Here is a 15849-nt window from a genome sequence, read left to right on the forward strand (position 1 = left end):
AAATGATTAGGGGGCTGGAGCACATGACTTATGAGGAGAGGCTGAGGGAACTGGGATTGTTTAGCCTGCAGAAGAGAAGAATGAGGGGGGATTTGATAGCTGCTTTCAACTACTTGAAAGGGGGTTCCAAAGAGGATGGATCTAGACTGTTCTCAGTGGTAGAAGATGACAGAACAAGGAGTAATGGTCTCAAGTTGCAGAGGGGGAGGTTTAGGTTGGACATTAGGAAAAACTTTTTCACTAGTAGGGTGGTGAAGAAATGGAATGGGTTACCTAGGGAGGTGGTGGAATCTCCTTCCTTAGAGGTTTTTAAGGTCAGGCTTGACAAAGCCCTGGCTGGGATGATTTAGTTGGGTTTGGTCCTGCTTTGAGCAGGGGGTTGGACTAGATGACCTCCTGAGGTCCCTTCCAACCCTGAGATTCTATGATCTACTCCCAGCTGCTGACAATCAGAAGTTTAGGGGGACACAGAGCATGGGGTTGCATCCCTGAGCATCTTGGCTAATTGAACTTATCTAAGCCTCCATGAACTTATCTAATTCTTATTTTAACCCAGTTATACTTTTGGTCTTCACAACATACCATGGCAACGAGTTCCAAAGGTTGACTGTATGTTATGTTAAGTAGTACTTCCTTCTGCTTGTTTTAAACCCGCTGCCTGTTAATTTCATCAGATGACCCCATTTCGTGTGTTCAGGAGTAAATGACACTCTCCTATTCAATCTCTCTTACCATTCATGTTTTTTATAGACCTCTATCATAATTTCCCATTAGTTGTCTCTTTTGATGAACAGTCACAGTCTATTTAATCTCTCCTCAGACTTGAAGCTGTTCCATACCTCTAATCATTTTTGTTGCCCTTCTCAGCACCTTTTCCAATTCTAAGATGGGGTGACTTGAACTGCACGCAGTATTCAAAGTGTGGGCATACTCAGATTTATATAGTGGCATTATGATATTTTCTTTTTTTAGCTATCCCTTTCCTAATGGTTCAGTTAGCTTCCTACCTGTCTCTGCACATTGAACAGATGTTTTCAGAGAACTATCCACAATGACTCCAAGATCTCTTTCTTGAGCTAATTTAGACCCCATCATTTTATACATAAAAAAGTTGGGATAAAGAGGTTACATACCTTTTGTAACTGTTCTTCGAGATGTGTTACTCATGTCGATTCCATTCTAGATGTGTGCCGCACCCATGCACACAGCTGTCGGAGACTTTTGCCTTAGTAGTATCCGTAGGGCTGGCTGTGGTGCCACCCTTGAGTGCTGTGCTTATGCATCAGTATATCAGGTGCTGACGGACCTACGCTCCCTCAGTTCCTTCTTGCTGGCAACTCTGACAGAGGGGTGGAAGGGTGGGTAATGGAATGGACATGAGCAACGCATCTCTAAGAACAATAGTTACAAAAGGTAGGTAATCATTTTTTCTTCTTTGAGTTCTTGCTCATGTCAATTCTATTCTAGGTGACTCACAAGCAGTATCCCTGGAGGTGGGCTCAGAGTTCACAGACATGCGGCTTGTAATACCCATCTACCAAAGACAGCATCATCTTGGGCTTGCTGGGTAAGTGCATAGTGAGATGTGAACATACGTACAGACAACCAGATGGCGGCCCTGCAGATATCAGAGATTGGCACATGGGCCAGGAAGGCTGCCGACGAGGCTTGTACTCTGGTTGACTGGGTGGTTACAATTGCCAGTGGAAGCACCTTTGCCTGATCATAGCAGAATCGGATAAAAGCTGTGATCCAAGAAGAAATTCTCTGGGTGGACACTGGACGACCTTTCATCCTACCTGCCACAGTGATGAACAATTGCGACTTGTGTAATGGCTTGGTCCTCTTGATGTAGAATGCTAGCACTCTCCTGACATCCAGGGAGGACAACTTGCATTCCTCCTCAGACTTGAGACTTTGGGCAGAAGACAGGCAAGAATATGTCCTGGCTTGTGTGAAATTGTGAAACCACCTTGGACAGAAAAGCCGGATGTAGCTGCAACTAGACTCTGTCCTTGAAGAACACTGTATAGGGCAGCCTCGATGTAAGCACCCTAATCTTGGAGACCCTACAGGCAGAAGAAGGGAACAGGATGCCAAGGGCTCGAAGGGAGCTTTCACGAGCTGTGTGAGCATCAGATTCAGGTCTCAGAGAGGGACTGGGTCCCAGACTCGAGGGTAGAGACGATCCAGATCTTTTAAGAACCGGACCATCATGCTATGAGCCAAGACTGATCTGCCCTGGAACAGAAGGTGAAAGACTGATATAGCAGCCAAGTTGACCTTAACTGATAAAAGGGACAAACCTTGGAGCCTGAGATGCATAAGGTAGTCCAGCATCAGCTGCAGCGAGGCCTGCTTAGGCCTAACAACTTGGGCCAAGGCCCAGCATGTGAATTGTTTCCAGGTGGCCAGGTAGGTCGCTCTAGTCAAGGGCTTTCTACTCCCTAGTATTGGACTCAGGCCAAACATTCCCAATCCTCAGTAGTTAACCATGGAGCATAGGGATGGAGATGGTTGAGAAAAAGATGGGGGAGATCCAGGGAGGTGACTAGGGCGTCGCTCCTGAGCACACCCTCAAAATGCCTGCTTCTGGCTCCATCGTGTTTCACCTGGCCAGGTTGTGCAGGTGAGCGGGAGGAGGAAGGGCAGCGGCGACTGAACCCATTGTCTCTTCTCCTTGTAGACCCCTGCCGAGGCTGCTAAGGCCTTGGCAGTGGGGGTGGTTGGAATGGCTTCCTCACAGACTGAGGCATATGCATCCCCTGGGAGCGGAGGCCTGTCCCAGAAGCGTGAAGCCTCGTGTCTGTCTGATTGGAGAACAGCCTGACTCTATCAAACGGAACTCTTGTATGGAGGACTGCATCTCCTGGGACAGGCCAGAGGTCTGAAGCCATGAGCTGTGCCACATGACCACCACCAAGGTGACCACCCTGGCCACTAAATCGAACTCATCTTAGGCCATCTGGCTGAAGCACCGAGCTGCTGTGGTACCTTCCTCCACAAGAGCCCCGAACACTTGGGCCATCAACTTGGGCATGGAGTCCTTAAACTTGTGGAGCAAGTCCCACTGGTTAAAATTATAATGCCCTAAAAAAGCCTGGTGGTTCACTACCTGGAACTGAAGACTGGCCATGAAATAATTTTTTTCTTCCAAAAAGGTCCAGTCTCTCCTCCTTATTCTTGGGGGTGGAACTGGCAGGCTCTTGCTTGTCCTTTTTGTTGGCCACCGACACAAACAACGACCCTGGGGGTGGGTGGGTATATAGGTATTCAAACCCCTTAGTGGGGACAAAATACTTTTTCCTCGGCCCTCTTGAAAATGGGCAGGATGGAGGACTGGGTTTGCCAGAAGGCTTTGGCAACGTTCAGGACCCCTTCGCGCACTGGGAGTGGAACACATGTGGGGGTGGATGTGGAGAGCACATTGTCCGATTGCTCCGCCATATCTTCCATCTTGAGGCCTAAGTTGGTGGCCACCCATGGGAGCAGGGCTTGGTGGTCCCTAAAGCTGTCTGGTTTTGGAGAGGACGACGCCAACTGAACCACCGGGTGAGGGCCCAGCGTATCATCCCCCACAGGGACAGGGGGTCTCAGGGTGGGCACCTGTTCCTCCACCACAGTGCCTGCTAGTGACTGGGGTTTGTCCGACATGGCAACCGAGGACTGGTGAGATGGGGGAATTGGCATAACCAGCATGCCCCAGGCATTCCAGTAAGGCCATTGCACTGGCCACTGGCCCTGCTGCCAGGTCGGCATTGCTGTGGTGCCTTCAGAGCCTAGTCGCGATGGTGCTGTCTCTGCAAGGGGCTGAACTCCTTGCCTGTGCTAGAGAAATCCTCCTTCAGTGACCAGGGTGGGGCCATCAACATCTGGGTCTGTCGGCTAACTGTCACCATGGGTGACCAGTGACTCGAATGGTCAGACCAGTGCTGGAAGTAGGGGGAGCATCCCCAAGGTGCCGGGGATGGTGATGGTCAGCACAAAAATAATCGGTGCCGAGAGCGTGGTGTCGGGGACCAGTAGCAGCGAATCAGTGACCCGGGCTGATGTTGACACCAAGGATGTGGCGACAAAGGGCTCTGCCTCGGCTCCAGAGACTGATGGCACTCACTCGCTTTCTGGGAGGCCTTCCTGGCTGGCTTACCCTTTATAGGGAGTCTTCACTGGGTCCATCCCCGCACAGGGTGCTGGCTGCAGCGGGAGAGTCCGTTGCTTTCTGGGCGCTGGGAGCTGAGAAAGCATTGACTGCGCCATCAGCCTGGATCCTCTATCACTCCCCGGAGTCGGAGGCGGATCCCTTAGAGGGATAGTAGGTCCCCTTGGGGATGTGCCCTCTTGCAGCTTTGGTGTGGGCGGGCAACCCAAGCAGGGTCCTTTGCCCAATGCCCCAACTTGCTCGGTCCCTCTTCTTAGTCTTCTTTTTGGGCACCGATGAAGGGGATCCATACCAGGAAGAGCTGGGAGTTGTGTTCGGCCAGGCTCGCTCCGAGGCTGGGCAAAGAGCTGCCTCCACGAGGAGGGCCCTCAAGCGAATGTTGCATTCTTTCTGTGTCCTGGGATGAACGTTCTTAAAGATGCGACACTTCTCTTTAATGTGGGATTCCCCTAAGCACTTCAGACAGCTACCATGCAGGTCACTAACAGAAATAGGTCTGGAACAGGAGTACTTGTGGCACCTTAGAGACGAACAAATTTATTTGAGCATAAGCTTTCGTGGGCTACAGCCCACTTCATTGGATGCATGCAGTGGACAATACAGTAAGAAGATAGATATATACACAGAGAACATGAAACAATGGGTGTTACCATACACACTCTAACGAGAGTGATCACTTAAGGTGAGCTATTACCAGGAGAGAAAAAAAAACTTTTTGTAGTGGTAATCAAAATGGTCCATTTGCAGCAGTTGACCAGAAGTTGAGAGGAACAGTAGTGCGGGAGGAGGGGGCAAATAAACATGGGGAAATAGTTATACTTTCATCTGTAGTAGTCAGAGCAGGGCTTAAAACCCAGAGACTGGGGCATGCCCCGCTGGGACTCTAATTGACTAATTATAGTACTTAACAGCTATTCACTAACTAAATAAAGTAAATAAGCAAACTATTTATAGCTGGAACACAAGGTTCAAGGAATAGGGGGAAAAAAACTTTGACCACTTGCGAAGCAAGGGAAAGAGATGCGCCAACCAAACAGCACGGAATGTAAGAAGGAACCGAGAGGGCATACGACAGGCAGCGCCCCATGTACTGACACATGAGCGTGGCACTCAAGGGGGTGCCACAGCCGGCCCTACAGATACCGCTAAGGCAAAAGTGTCTGACAACTGCACACACCTAGAATGGAACTGATGTGAGCAAGCACTTAAAGAAGAATATATTTTCCCTGAGTTAGCTCTGCCCCCTTGTCAAGGCACTTTACGGGGTTGGGGAAATCAAAGGACAGCAGGCTCATTAGTAAACTCTCAGCCTAGCCTAGCCGGACACTTGGCTCAGAACACAGACCCTCAAAACAGTTCACACTACAACCTCGCAAGCAAGCACACAGCAAGTAAGAAAGCATACAGACAAACTAACAGATAGTAACCTGATACATACATACATACACACACACACACACACACACACATACACGTGTGAGTGTGAGAGAGAGAGAGAGAAATACTTAGAGGTATTTGGAGTGGTTGTTGGCTACCTAATGAAGTTGGTCTTTAGCACAAATTCCATGATATACTTACCTCATTGTGCAGATTTTGTCAACATTATGTTTACTAACCTTGGCAGTTTTGTCAGCAGAGGTAGATGAAAACTTGGTGGCATCAGGTGAAACAGCACAAGAAAGAACAGCATCTTCATGGCAAACAAAATCTTCTTCTATAATTCCAGTACAAATATTCCACACCTATAAAATAATATTAAAATTTAAAATGTACAGACTACTTTGCAGTTTTTGATCAACTGGTGCGTGCGGCTATATCACATAGTTTCCACCTCTAGGTAAAAACCTTGGCATAGACCAGGCCTAAGTTTCATTCTTTGAAAATTAAATACACAGTTTTATGGTTTTTTTGCTACCAATTAAAGACACAATGCACCTTCTGTAATTTGTCAATACAAAGATATTTTATATTTACCTTAACTGTTCCATCAAATGACCAGGAAAGAAGTCTTGAATTTTCCAAAAGCCTAAAATTCTTCACTGCTTCCTTGTGACCTTTTAAAAATATATATTCTTCTGATTGCCAATTCCACACCTGCTTATAAACATAGAATTTGTAAGCTTTTAAAACAAACAATGGGTTCTTCCTCCACATTGCAAATATAATTTAACAATGATTAACTTGTTTTTTTCAGCAGAAAATATCCATTGTCTTCCAGTCCATGTAAACTATCGAAGGTACCTGGCTTTGTTACAACACACCTTGGATAAGCACTAATGTGAGCCAGTCACAAAAGTGTATTATAATGGGCAGCTGGTAGAAAGTTCATGTGAGTGAAGTAACTCTTGAGAAAAGTCTGAAAAGGGAAAAAGCCTTCCCAATAAAATTTGTATAATGTGACTTTCAATAACTAGCTACCATTATTAGTGAGTTTGAAAACTTCCCCTGCAAACTCAAATGTGGGGCCTAAAAACCTTGATTATTTCAACCAATAACTTTTCACACTTTAATTCATTTATTTTACAGTAAAGCAATTTTACTCAGATTTATTATACAGTTAAAATACATTTTTGATCAAATGTCACTTTTTGTTTTAAAAGTTTGTATAGTTTTTTCTTTTTAATTTCAGCAACTGTGCATTAAACATTCAAAGGATGTGACTTTATTTACAGAAATAATTAAACAGCTCAAGATTTTTTTAAACCTATAGCTTTCTGCACCAAAGAAAAAAGGTTAGTCAATAGCCAAGAAAAGAATGTGGTTGAAAACCCAGAAAATTTAAGTGCTAAATTAGCCACTAGAGGGAATCCTAGAACAAAAAACAACTTGTCAGACAAGTTAAATAAAGGAATTAATAAATTTTCCTTTACTCAGTAATTCTTATATGGGTACAAAAAAGAAAAACACAAAAAAAAGAAAAGAAAAAGAATCAGACTTCAAGCTCAATCCTAGCCTCCCATGTGCAAATGTGCATCTCTGCATATTTAAATTAGCTACCATAAAGGCACAATCAAGGGCCTGATCCAAAGTACACTGAAGTCAGTGAGTCTTTTAATTGACTTCAGTGTACTTTGAATCAGGTCCCAAAATTCTTAAATTACTAAATGGTTGAACTGTATTTTGAGAATCAATATTTCTTTGCAACTATGACACCTATTTCAGCTAAATTTTATCAAAACAGTGTAATTCATCATTATGTGAACACAAAATAGAAAAGTTCTAAAACATACAAACGTCACCATGCTACTTTAGATTTTACTAAACATTTTGGTCCTTTCTAGGCTATCAATGAAGTGCTCCTTTTTCTGACTTGGTTCTTTTTGTTTCTGTCCAACAAGATAAGCATGCACAATTAATTACTTAAAAGAAGCAATTTGCTGCCCCCATTCTCTACATTTTTTTAAAAAATGAAACACCTACCAGTCCTGAACTAAGCAAAGTCTGAAAATTCTTTACTCTCTACATATCCATTGATATCAAAGACCCAAATTTGAATGTCAGTGGAGATTTATTTGTAACAAAATAAGTACTTCAGATTTGATAATTTCAAATTATAAAGCATCAGAGTTATTGAACTTGGTTAGTTCCTAACCCACAAATCAGACAAATGATATTGTATCTGTGATTCTATGAACACAAGTGTAGAGAAGTTGTGAATGATGCCATTAGCAAGACAGCCAGCAAGTTTCAATGGTGGGGTTAGGAGAGGTAAACGAGAAGACTGACCTTGCTAACAGACATCTCCTTGCCAGTCCACATTGCTCAACTGTGATGGTCCTCCATCCAAATGGACCATGAGACTAACAATGGTCAATATGGAAAATGCATGGAGTTTATTGAGTCTGCACTATCTGTACTGTAAACCTACTTTTTCTTTAGTAGCTTTGAATGCTCCAATGTAAGTTTAAAAACATTTTCCACACCTGTATAGTTGAATCATCAGAGCTTGAAATCAGGGTTCGTCCATCAGATGTAAACTGGCAATGTTGTACAGATTTCTCATGTCCAGTCCTGGATTTGAAAACTCTCCTATTTGACAATTTCAAAACCTTTATAATGAAAATCAGAGAAATCATTTATAAAGAATTAAAATACATCCATACATATAATAAACAGAGAAAGACATGTAAGCAAAACATTTGAAATAAAAATAATGGAATACTATACAGTACTACACAAAAGTGAGGTCTCAAATCTAAACCAGTGGGTGAGAAAAAAATCCATATGTTAGCCTGACCCTTGGAAAAAGTGAGCAGATAATCTACGTTGTTAAAAATTGGCTGTAAGTCCTTCAATTTCCTTTGGGTATCAGACATGTATGTACCAACCTATGCGTGAAGTTTTATATGTGCTTGTGTTTGTTGACTAATATAGTCTGCGATAGCATATGTGAATCACATTACCAATATGTATTATTCGCATCATATAAATATCAGTACGTATTAAGCACATAAAAGTAATATCATAGCAGTTATATAGCCTTAACCCTGCTCACTTATGTTAAGTATTCCATAACCCCCTAGTCTAAGCAGACAGGGAAGCTGTCAAGACCAGGACAGATGAGTGCTTTACCATAGTGTAAAGGCGCGGGACTCACCCCTGTGGCACCTTCTGCCGGTCTCTCAGGGAATTAGTTCGATTTCCAGCCCGGAGTGCCCTCTGCAGGCCGGTGATCTGCCACAGCTTGGCCCCCGTGTCCCTCCCAGGACCCCGGTGCCCCTTTAACTGGGTGCTGTCCCCCTGGCAGTACCCCCACAGTTCTGGGTCTCCCTCTCCGAGGGGAACCCCCACCCACTATCTCCACTCACCTCAGTCTTGGCTACTGCCCAGTCTCCATCTAGCCCCCGTTCACTGGGGCAGACTGCAGTATAAGCCACTCATCACAGGCAAAGGGGTTTGGACCTGCAACCCAGTACCTAATAGGCCTTACCAGGCCTGCAGCCTGGGGCTTTCCTAGGCCAGAGCTCCCCCAATTCCCTTGGGCTTTCCCTAGCCCTGCTCCACTCCAGATACCTGGTTAAGCTCCCTGCAGCCAGGCCCTTCTCTCTCTGAATGCAGAGAGAGACTGTCTGCTTGAGCTCCTGGCTCAAGCCTTTATTGGGCCAGCTGGGCCCTGATTGGGGCATGGCCCCAGCTGAGCCTGCTTCCTCCCAATCAGCCCAGGCATCTTGCCCTTCCACAGCCCTCCTCCAGGGCTGTTTTAAACCCCTCAGGGCAGGAGCCGGTGACCACCCCGCTACACATAGCAACAGGAAGAAAGTTACTCTTGCAGACCAGTATTGAAATGTCCCAAAGGGAAAGGATAAGACATAATTGTTCTACCCTAGTACAGACCTAGGAAGTGCCTTCACACCTTTTGCTATCTGGAATATATGTATTCGTAACAAAGAAATGAGAGGTACACCATAGTACCAGAAAAACAAAGTAGAAAGCTAATTGGTTAAATGCAGTTTCAAATGACTTTGCACTTGCATGTGTAAAAAGGTTGGATATGAAAAGATGGCTTTAGGTGGTTTAGCTTTGGAAACATATCTTCTGACTAAGGTGAATGTAATAATGCTGCACAAAATGGCTTGCCAGAGACTGGTATCTTATAGAATCTTTTTCTGTACTATATTATTATTGGCTTGTATCAATAAACCTAACTCACATAGTTTATTTGGTCTTTTAAATATATTTCATAACAAACCAAAGTGTGGTCAAACTACTGACTATACAATTTATCAACATGTTATATGTTTCATGTTTTATGTTAACATGATTGCAACACAGCAAATTGACCTCTAAATTTATGTTATGCTCAGCCATAAACAGATGAACAAGCAAGTGCAATTTTTCAAAATTTGTCTTGTCTCTGCAATGAGAAATGTGAAATGAGTCAAGTGGCCAACAAGTGTAAGGCACTACTACTGTTAACACTCTGCTGACTCATATATGGAGATATACCTATCTCACAGAACTGGAAGGGACCCTGAAAGTCATTGAGTCCAGCCCTCTGCCTTCACTAGCAGGACCAAGTACTGGTTTTTGCCCCAGATCCCTACATGGCCCCCTCAAGGTTTAGCAGGCCAATGCTCAAACCACTGAGCTATCCCTCCCTCCTTTTATGTGAGCGGACAAAAGTATGGGGGATAAATGCCAAGACAGTTCTGATATTTATAAACTGGATAATAAATGTTTTAGTCTCCAAACATGCATGGCAGCTAGGGAATATATTGTTCTCCCTTTTCCTAGTACTTCCAGTTGCATCAGGAATCTACTCAGGACATGAGGCTCTATTAAGTTCCAAGCAGTACTCTCTCTGCACATTCTGGAACCCACTGTAGCTATTCTGAGAGGGAGCAGAGGACAGCTAAAGGGGACCATGCAGGCAGCACGGAGGCATAGGCCCTCCAGTAGACCCCTAGATCCATGCAGATATTGGGGTCTGTGATCCAACATCTTGCTTCTTTTGCTAGAAGGGGAGAAAACCCTGATGACAGAATTCTGAGGAAACTCCTCACGGATTACCTCTCAGTTTTCCTTCCCTAAAGCCATTCCCACTGTTGATTTCCCATAAAACAGGTTTACAATAGCATTTCTTTTAATCTTCAAGAGTATAAGCAGGATCTGAATTACTTACCCTCTCTCTTTCTAGAATTTAAACAAGAATGTTACTTTTGTGTTAAAGAAAGCTAGTCAAAAATCTTTAGAAACACTAACCAGTGGATTTACTCAATACTGCCCAAAAATCAGGGTACAGTACCTTTACTGTTCCATTCTCCTCTCCAAATGCTGCATATTGAAGATCTTCACTTAGGCAACAGCAGCAAATAAGAGATTCCTGGGCTTCAGTCAGATAGTCAGTATGGCCTGTATTTCCATTAATTAGCTGCAACCAAAAATGTGGATTATTAAATTATAGCAACTTTGTACAGCATCTTTACTTTAAAACACATGACAAACCTACATCTTTGGTGGGACCCAACATCAGACCACCACTGTATTAGCTTACCTACTTGAAGATAGGATATAGTACATTCAAATGTGCTTTTCTAACTCAGAAAGAAGTTATAAAAGCTGTATAACTAGCTCTAGGCACTTGTTTTTTGGACAAAACAAATTTAAGATGACAGGATTTTACAGGTCCTGCAAAACATTTTTCAAGTACATCAATACAGTCAGGATTTTACACACCTAGCAACTGGGTACAGTAGGTCTTAACTACATGTCACCTCTGTCCACATCACTTCAGCTATCACTTTCATGTAATCTTCATGGAAAGATCTTTGGAATGCAATGATTTACAAACAAGTGAAAGCTTCTTTTAAACCAGCGGTCTCCAACCTTTTTACACCCAAGATCACTTTTTGAATTTAAGAGATATGGGGTGCTGGCTCCGGGAGGGGGAGCAGGGCTGGGGCTTGGGGTGCAGGAGGGGGCTCGGAGTGCTGGCTCTGGGAGGGGGTTGGGGTGCAGCCTCCCAGCAGGCAGCACTTACCTCCAGCGGTTACCGGTCGGTGGCGCAGCGTGGCTGCCGCTAAGCTGGGCTCCCTGCCTACCCTGGCCCCACGCCACTCCTGGAAGCGGCCAACACACCCCTTCAGCCCGGTGTGAGGGGAGGCGTGTGGCATGTGGCTTCGCAGACTGCCCCTCTCTGAAAGCACCACCCCTGCAGCTCCCATTGGCCACAGCTACCCATTCCCAGCCAACAGGAGCTGCGGGGGTGGTGCTTACAGGCACTAGCAGAGGAGACCCTTACATCCCCATCCCCAGGGCTGTGCTGGCCGCGTCCAGGAGCAACATGGGGCTGGGGCAAGCAGGGAGCCTGTCTTAGCGGCAGCCCCACTGTGCTGCCAGAGATTGTGATCAACTGGGAGATACTCTAGGATTGACCAATCAATCATGATCGACCAGTTGGTGACCACTGTTTTAAACTGTCTCTGAAAGAAAAAGAAAAAAAAGCTTTGCTTGCAGTAGTTTACAAAACAAGATGTTAGGGATCTATTCTCCCATGGATATGCAAAACTAACTATACATGTGCAATGAGGAAAAATAGCATGGTTTGAGTCTTATAACAAATGTATTGATTTTAACATGGGCTGGAGACTGAAACCTTTCACTAGGAAGGTTATTCTATAGATGGTCACAGGCCAAAACCAGCAGCATTTTTGTATGTTCCTATATCAGTCCCTTCCTAGATCCATAGGCAGGTTTCTGATTCTCATTGGTTAACCTCCTTTAGATAATGAACATAGGTAATTTGTTCATATTGTTCACAAAAATGTTAGAAGGGCTTAAAAAATTCACTAGCAGAGGCAAAGTGGAAAGCTTTCCTAGGTGTGCAAGTAGACACTGAAGTCCATCTATTTCTGAAAATCAGACGTCAACTCTTTTTTTAAAAATGGCAAGTGGCTACCTGTTCACTGAGAAGTAGTTTAAGAACCAACACATTCATATGCCAGCCATTAGACGGAAAGGACTTGGTCACTCCTAACCTTGGACACAATTCAACTTGTGACCTAGAGGAGAAAGATTCTATACTTGATAATCAAACCCTCTAAGTCACCCAATACCACTTCAAAGTTTCAAAAAAATCCAACTGTGTATTTCTAGAATTAGAGAATACTGAATTACTATAACTATTGCATGGCTCTGTATCCCTTCTTATAAAAAAAAAAGTGGAAACCAGGTATAAATGATATCCGAACTTGAGACTAAAACAGTTTCAAAGTCAATCATTGAACCAGAAAATCTCTGGAGTCTAACACAGCCTCATAAAAAATATTGCAATTGTATAGGTAAAATACGAATGCTTTTTAAAAAAAATCTTCTTGCTGGGGGAGGAGGTTTCGTAAATTTTTTAAGTTATTTTATTTACACTCCTTTCGAGTATTCCTTAATGACAAGGGGATAAAAGCACGTGGACAGCAGAAGACACATTCTAATGTAAAACACTGCAAATAGTAAGATGACAAAAACACAAACACATGGAAAAAGAGACAGTACTGAGTAAACAGGTAGACAGAACCAAACAGATAAGAAAGACTGGGAAAATGTTCAAGTATCTTACCAACTTTTTTCTCCATGAGGAATATGGTTATGCACTCAGATCCTCTAATACATAGATGCTCAAGTGTCCAAAGACAGAAAAGGATGTTGGAAAAAAGGCCTTTTCCTATAAAGGTCCAAATAGTTGTAACAGATTTGCCCAATAGTCGGTAAATATTTGATATTTCTTAAAATATAAAATAATGCAACCTAACAGTTTATGTCAAGTATACAATAGAACCTCACTTACCAACACTTCATCAATATACACACAGTCTCTTCCTACTTCACTGTAAAGATTTAATAGCAGAGAGCTGCAATGAGAGCTCTATTATATCTTCTACTAATTTTAAAACATATACTACAAAATATTATAACTAGACAAAATGCTTTGCAAAAGAACCAAATACATTTTGTGATGCTTTATTCTTGCTTTAAAAACAAAAAGTTATGCTGCTTTTCTAATTTAGTTGAACAAGGATCAAACCGTCTGAGGTACTGAATATGCTCCCCTCCCCTTGAAGCTTGCTGGATTTGCAAAGCGCTGAGCACCGTCACGGCAAAGTCCCTAATGAAGATGTTATATTACTCTAAGGTATTATTGTAAGGTGGGCAATAGATATAGAGCAAATGTATAGTACAGATAAATCTGTACCTATGACTTCTGAAGTTACTTTGAAAATAAGATTTAATCTCTGTAGTTTTAATCTAATTCAAACCATGACTTAAAAAAGGCTATGAAAAGCTGTTGTTTTAAGTTCTAGTGATGCAAACAGTAAGACTAAGTCACTAATTATATGTGATATCAATTCTGGTAGATAGGATGTGAAATTCAAGAGTTCATATAATTAAAAAAATTAATACACCTGCAGCGATGCTTATTGTTCACCGCAAGCATTCTTAGCCCACATTCTCTGATACTATTTGGCCCAAATTTCAGAAGTGCCGACTCTTCATGTCAAGCTTTTAATTTTCTCTATTGTTCTTTTATAAAATTTAAAAAGTGTTTTTTTCCCCTCCCTAACAAAAAAGTAATGCTGCAGGGTAAGCGCTATTGAGAGACAAAGCGTAACAAGTTGAGAGTTCAATTCTACTCTTTGAATTTCTGCTTAACATTGAACTGGCCTTACAAGTCACAGATACATAGATTCCAAGGCCAAAGGGGACCATTGTGATCATTTACTCTGACCTCCTGCATAATACAGGTCACACAATTTCCCCAGAATAATTCCTTTTGAATCAGAGCAGGTCTCAAAGAAAAAAAAAAGAAAAAAAAAAAGAAACCAAGATCCAATCTTGATTTAAAAATTGCCAGTGATGGAGAATTAATCATGACCCTTGATTAATTGTTCCAATGATTAATTACCCTCAACGTTAAAAACGTACACCTCATTTCCAGTCTGAATTTGTCCAGCTTCAACTTTTAGTCATTGGATCATGTTATACTTTTCTCTGCTAGACTGAAGAGCCCATTATCAAATATTTGTCAGCCCACCCCCCCAGCAGGCACCTTATAGACTGTAATCAAGTCATCTCTTAACCTCCTCTTTGTTAAACTAAATAGATTGAGCATCTTGAGTCTACCTATAAGGTAGTGTTCTTCATTACAAGGCCCATGAGCCAGTGGCAGTTCCCATCAACCCTAAGTGCAGCTCACTAAGTTCCCTCTAAGCTGCGTGACTATTCAGCAGGCTATAAATAGCCACGCAGCAGCTCTAAAGGGCCACGCAGCAGGGACCTGGAGAGGAGAGAGGCAGGAGGTAGGTGGGAACTGGGGAGGAGAGCAAGTTGGGGCTTGCAGGGCTGGTGTGGGCCTCTCCCCTGGCGCTCCCTGCTGCTGGAGGAGAGAGAGGGGCCCCTTCTCTGGAGCTAGCTGCTGCCAGTAGGGAGAGGGCTGGGGGCTGCACCCCATACTCCTCATCCCCGGCACCCCAGAGCCCACACCCCCAGCCAGAGCCCTCACCCCCCCTCCTGCATCCCAACCCTCTGCCCCAGTCCTGAACCCCCTCCTGCACCCTGAACCCCTCATTCCTGGCCCCACCCTGTAGCCCTCACCCCCACATCCCAACCCTCTGCCCCAGCCCTGATGAGTGGCTTAGCCAGCTTCAAGGGACTCCACTGAAACAAACTGCACTCTCCTGGCTATGACATGTATCTGATCAGGTGTTCTTCTGTTACATTTACAACTCCCTTTAGGGCCATTGTCCTGGACCATCATTAAAAAAGACTAGTGAAACATTAGCATTGCTTCCCTGTGACCTGTAATACAGATGTCGGGTTATTTGTTTGGGGATATGACCCCAAAAGAGGATCCCAGTGAGAGCTCTATTGCTATGTGTGTCCTCTAGCAATCAACATATCTTGCAAACATGTTATCCAGAAATGGACACAAGTGTATTCCTTGGTGAATGTTCTGGGCATTATTACAAGGATAAACTGGGACCCCTTGTATTTATAATGGAAGGATGTGTCTGCAAAACTGAGGAAACTCCTAGTGGCATGTGGTGATTTGATATGATGGTAGGCTTCTCCTTGAGGCCTACTGACTTTAAAAAAATCCTGTGAATGGAACACTCATTAGCATGGAAGAAAGTTTCCATTCACAATCCCTTAGATCTGGTGCATCTGTCAAGGTTCTTAGATCTGACAGCTCTGACTCC

General features: G+C 43.6%; 1 protein-coding gene across 3 annotated transcripts in view; it reads right to left on the reverse strand.

The window, feature by feature from the left end:
* APAF1 (apoptotic peptidase activating factor 1) overlaps positions 1-15849 on the reverse strand; it is an 85974-nt gene that overhangs the window by 8809 nt on the left and 61316 nt on the right. For 2 of the 3 annotated variants that reach the window (XM_039494958.1, XM_039494950.1), the window contains 4 exons: positions 10905-11030; positions 8083-8208; positions 6134-6253; positions 5776-5901 (listed from right to left, as the gene is read on the reverse strand). In XM_039494958.1, the coding sequence (XP_039350892.1) occupies positions 5776-5901; positions 6134-6253; positions 8083-8208; positions 10905-11030 (498 nt within the window). Of the gene's footprint in view, positions 1-5775; positions 5902-6133; positions 6254-8082; positions 8209-10904; positions 11031-13211; positions 13317-15849 lie in introns of those variants that run through there. The other variant, XM_039494967.1, reaches the window with a different exon arrangement.

Source organism: Mauremys reevesii, linkage group 1 (assembly GCF_016161935.1).
Source record: "Mauremys reevesii isolate NIE-2019 linkage group 1, ASM1616193v1, whole genome shotgun sequence".
NCBI classification, from domain to species: domain Eukaryota; kingdom Metazoa; phylum Chordata; order Testudines; family Geoemydidae; genus Mauremys; species Mauremys reevesii.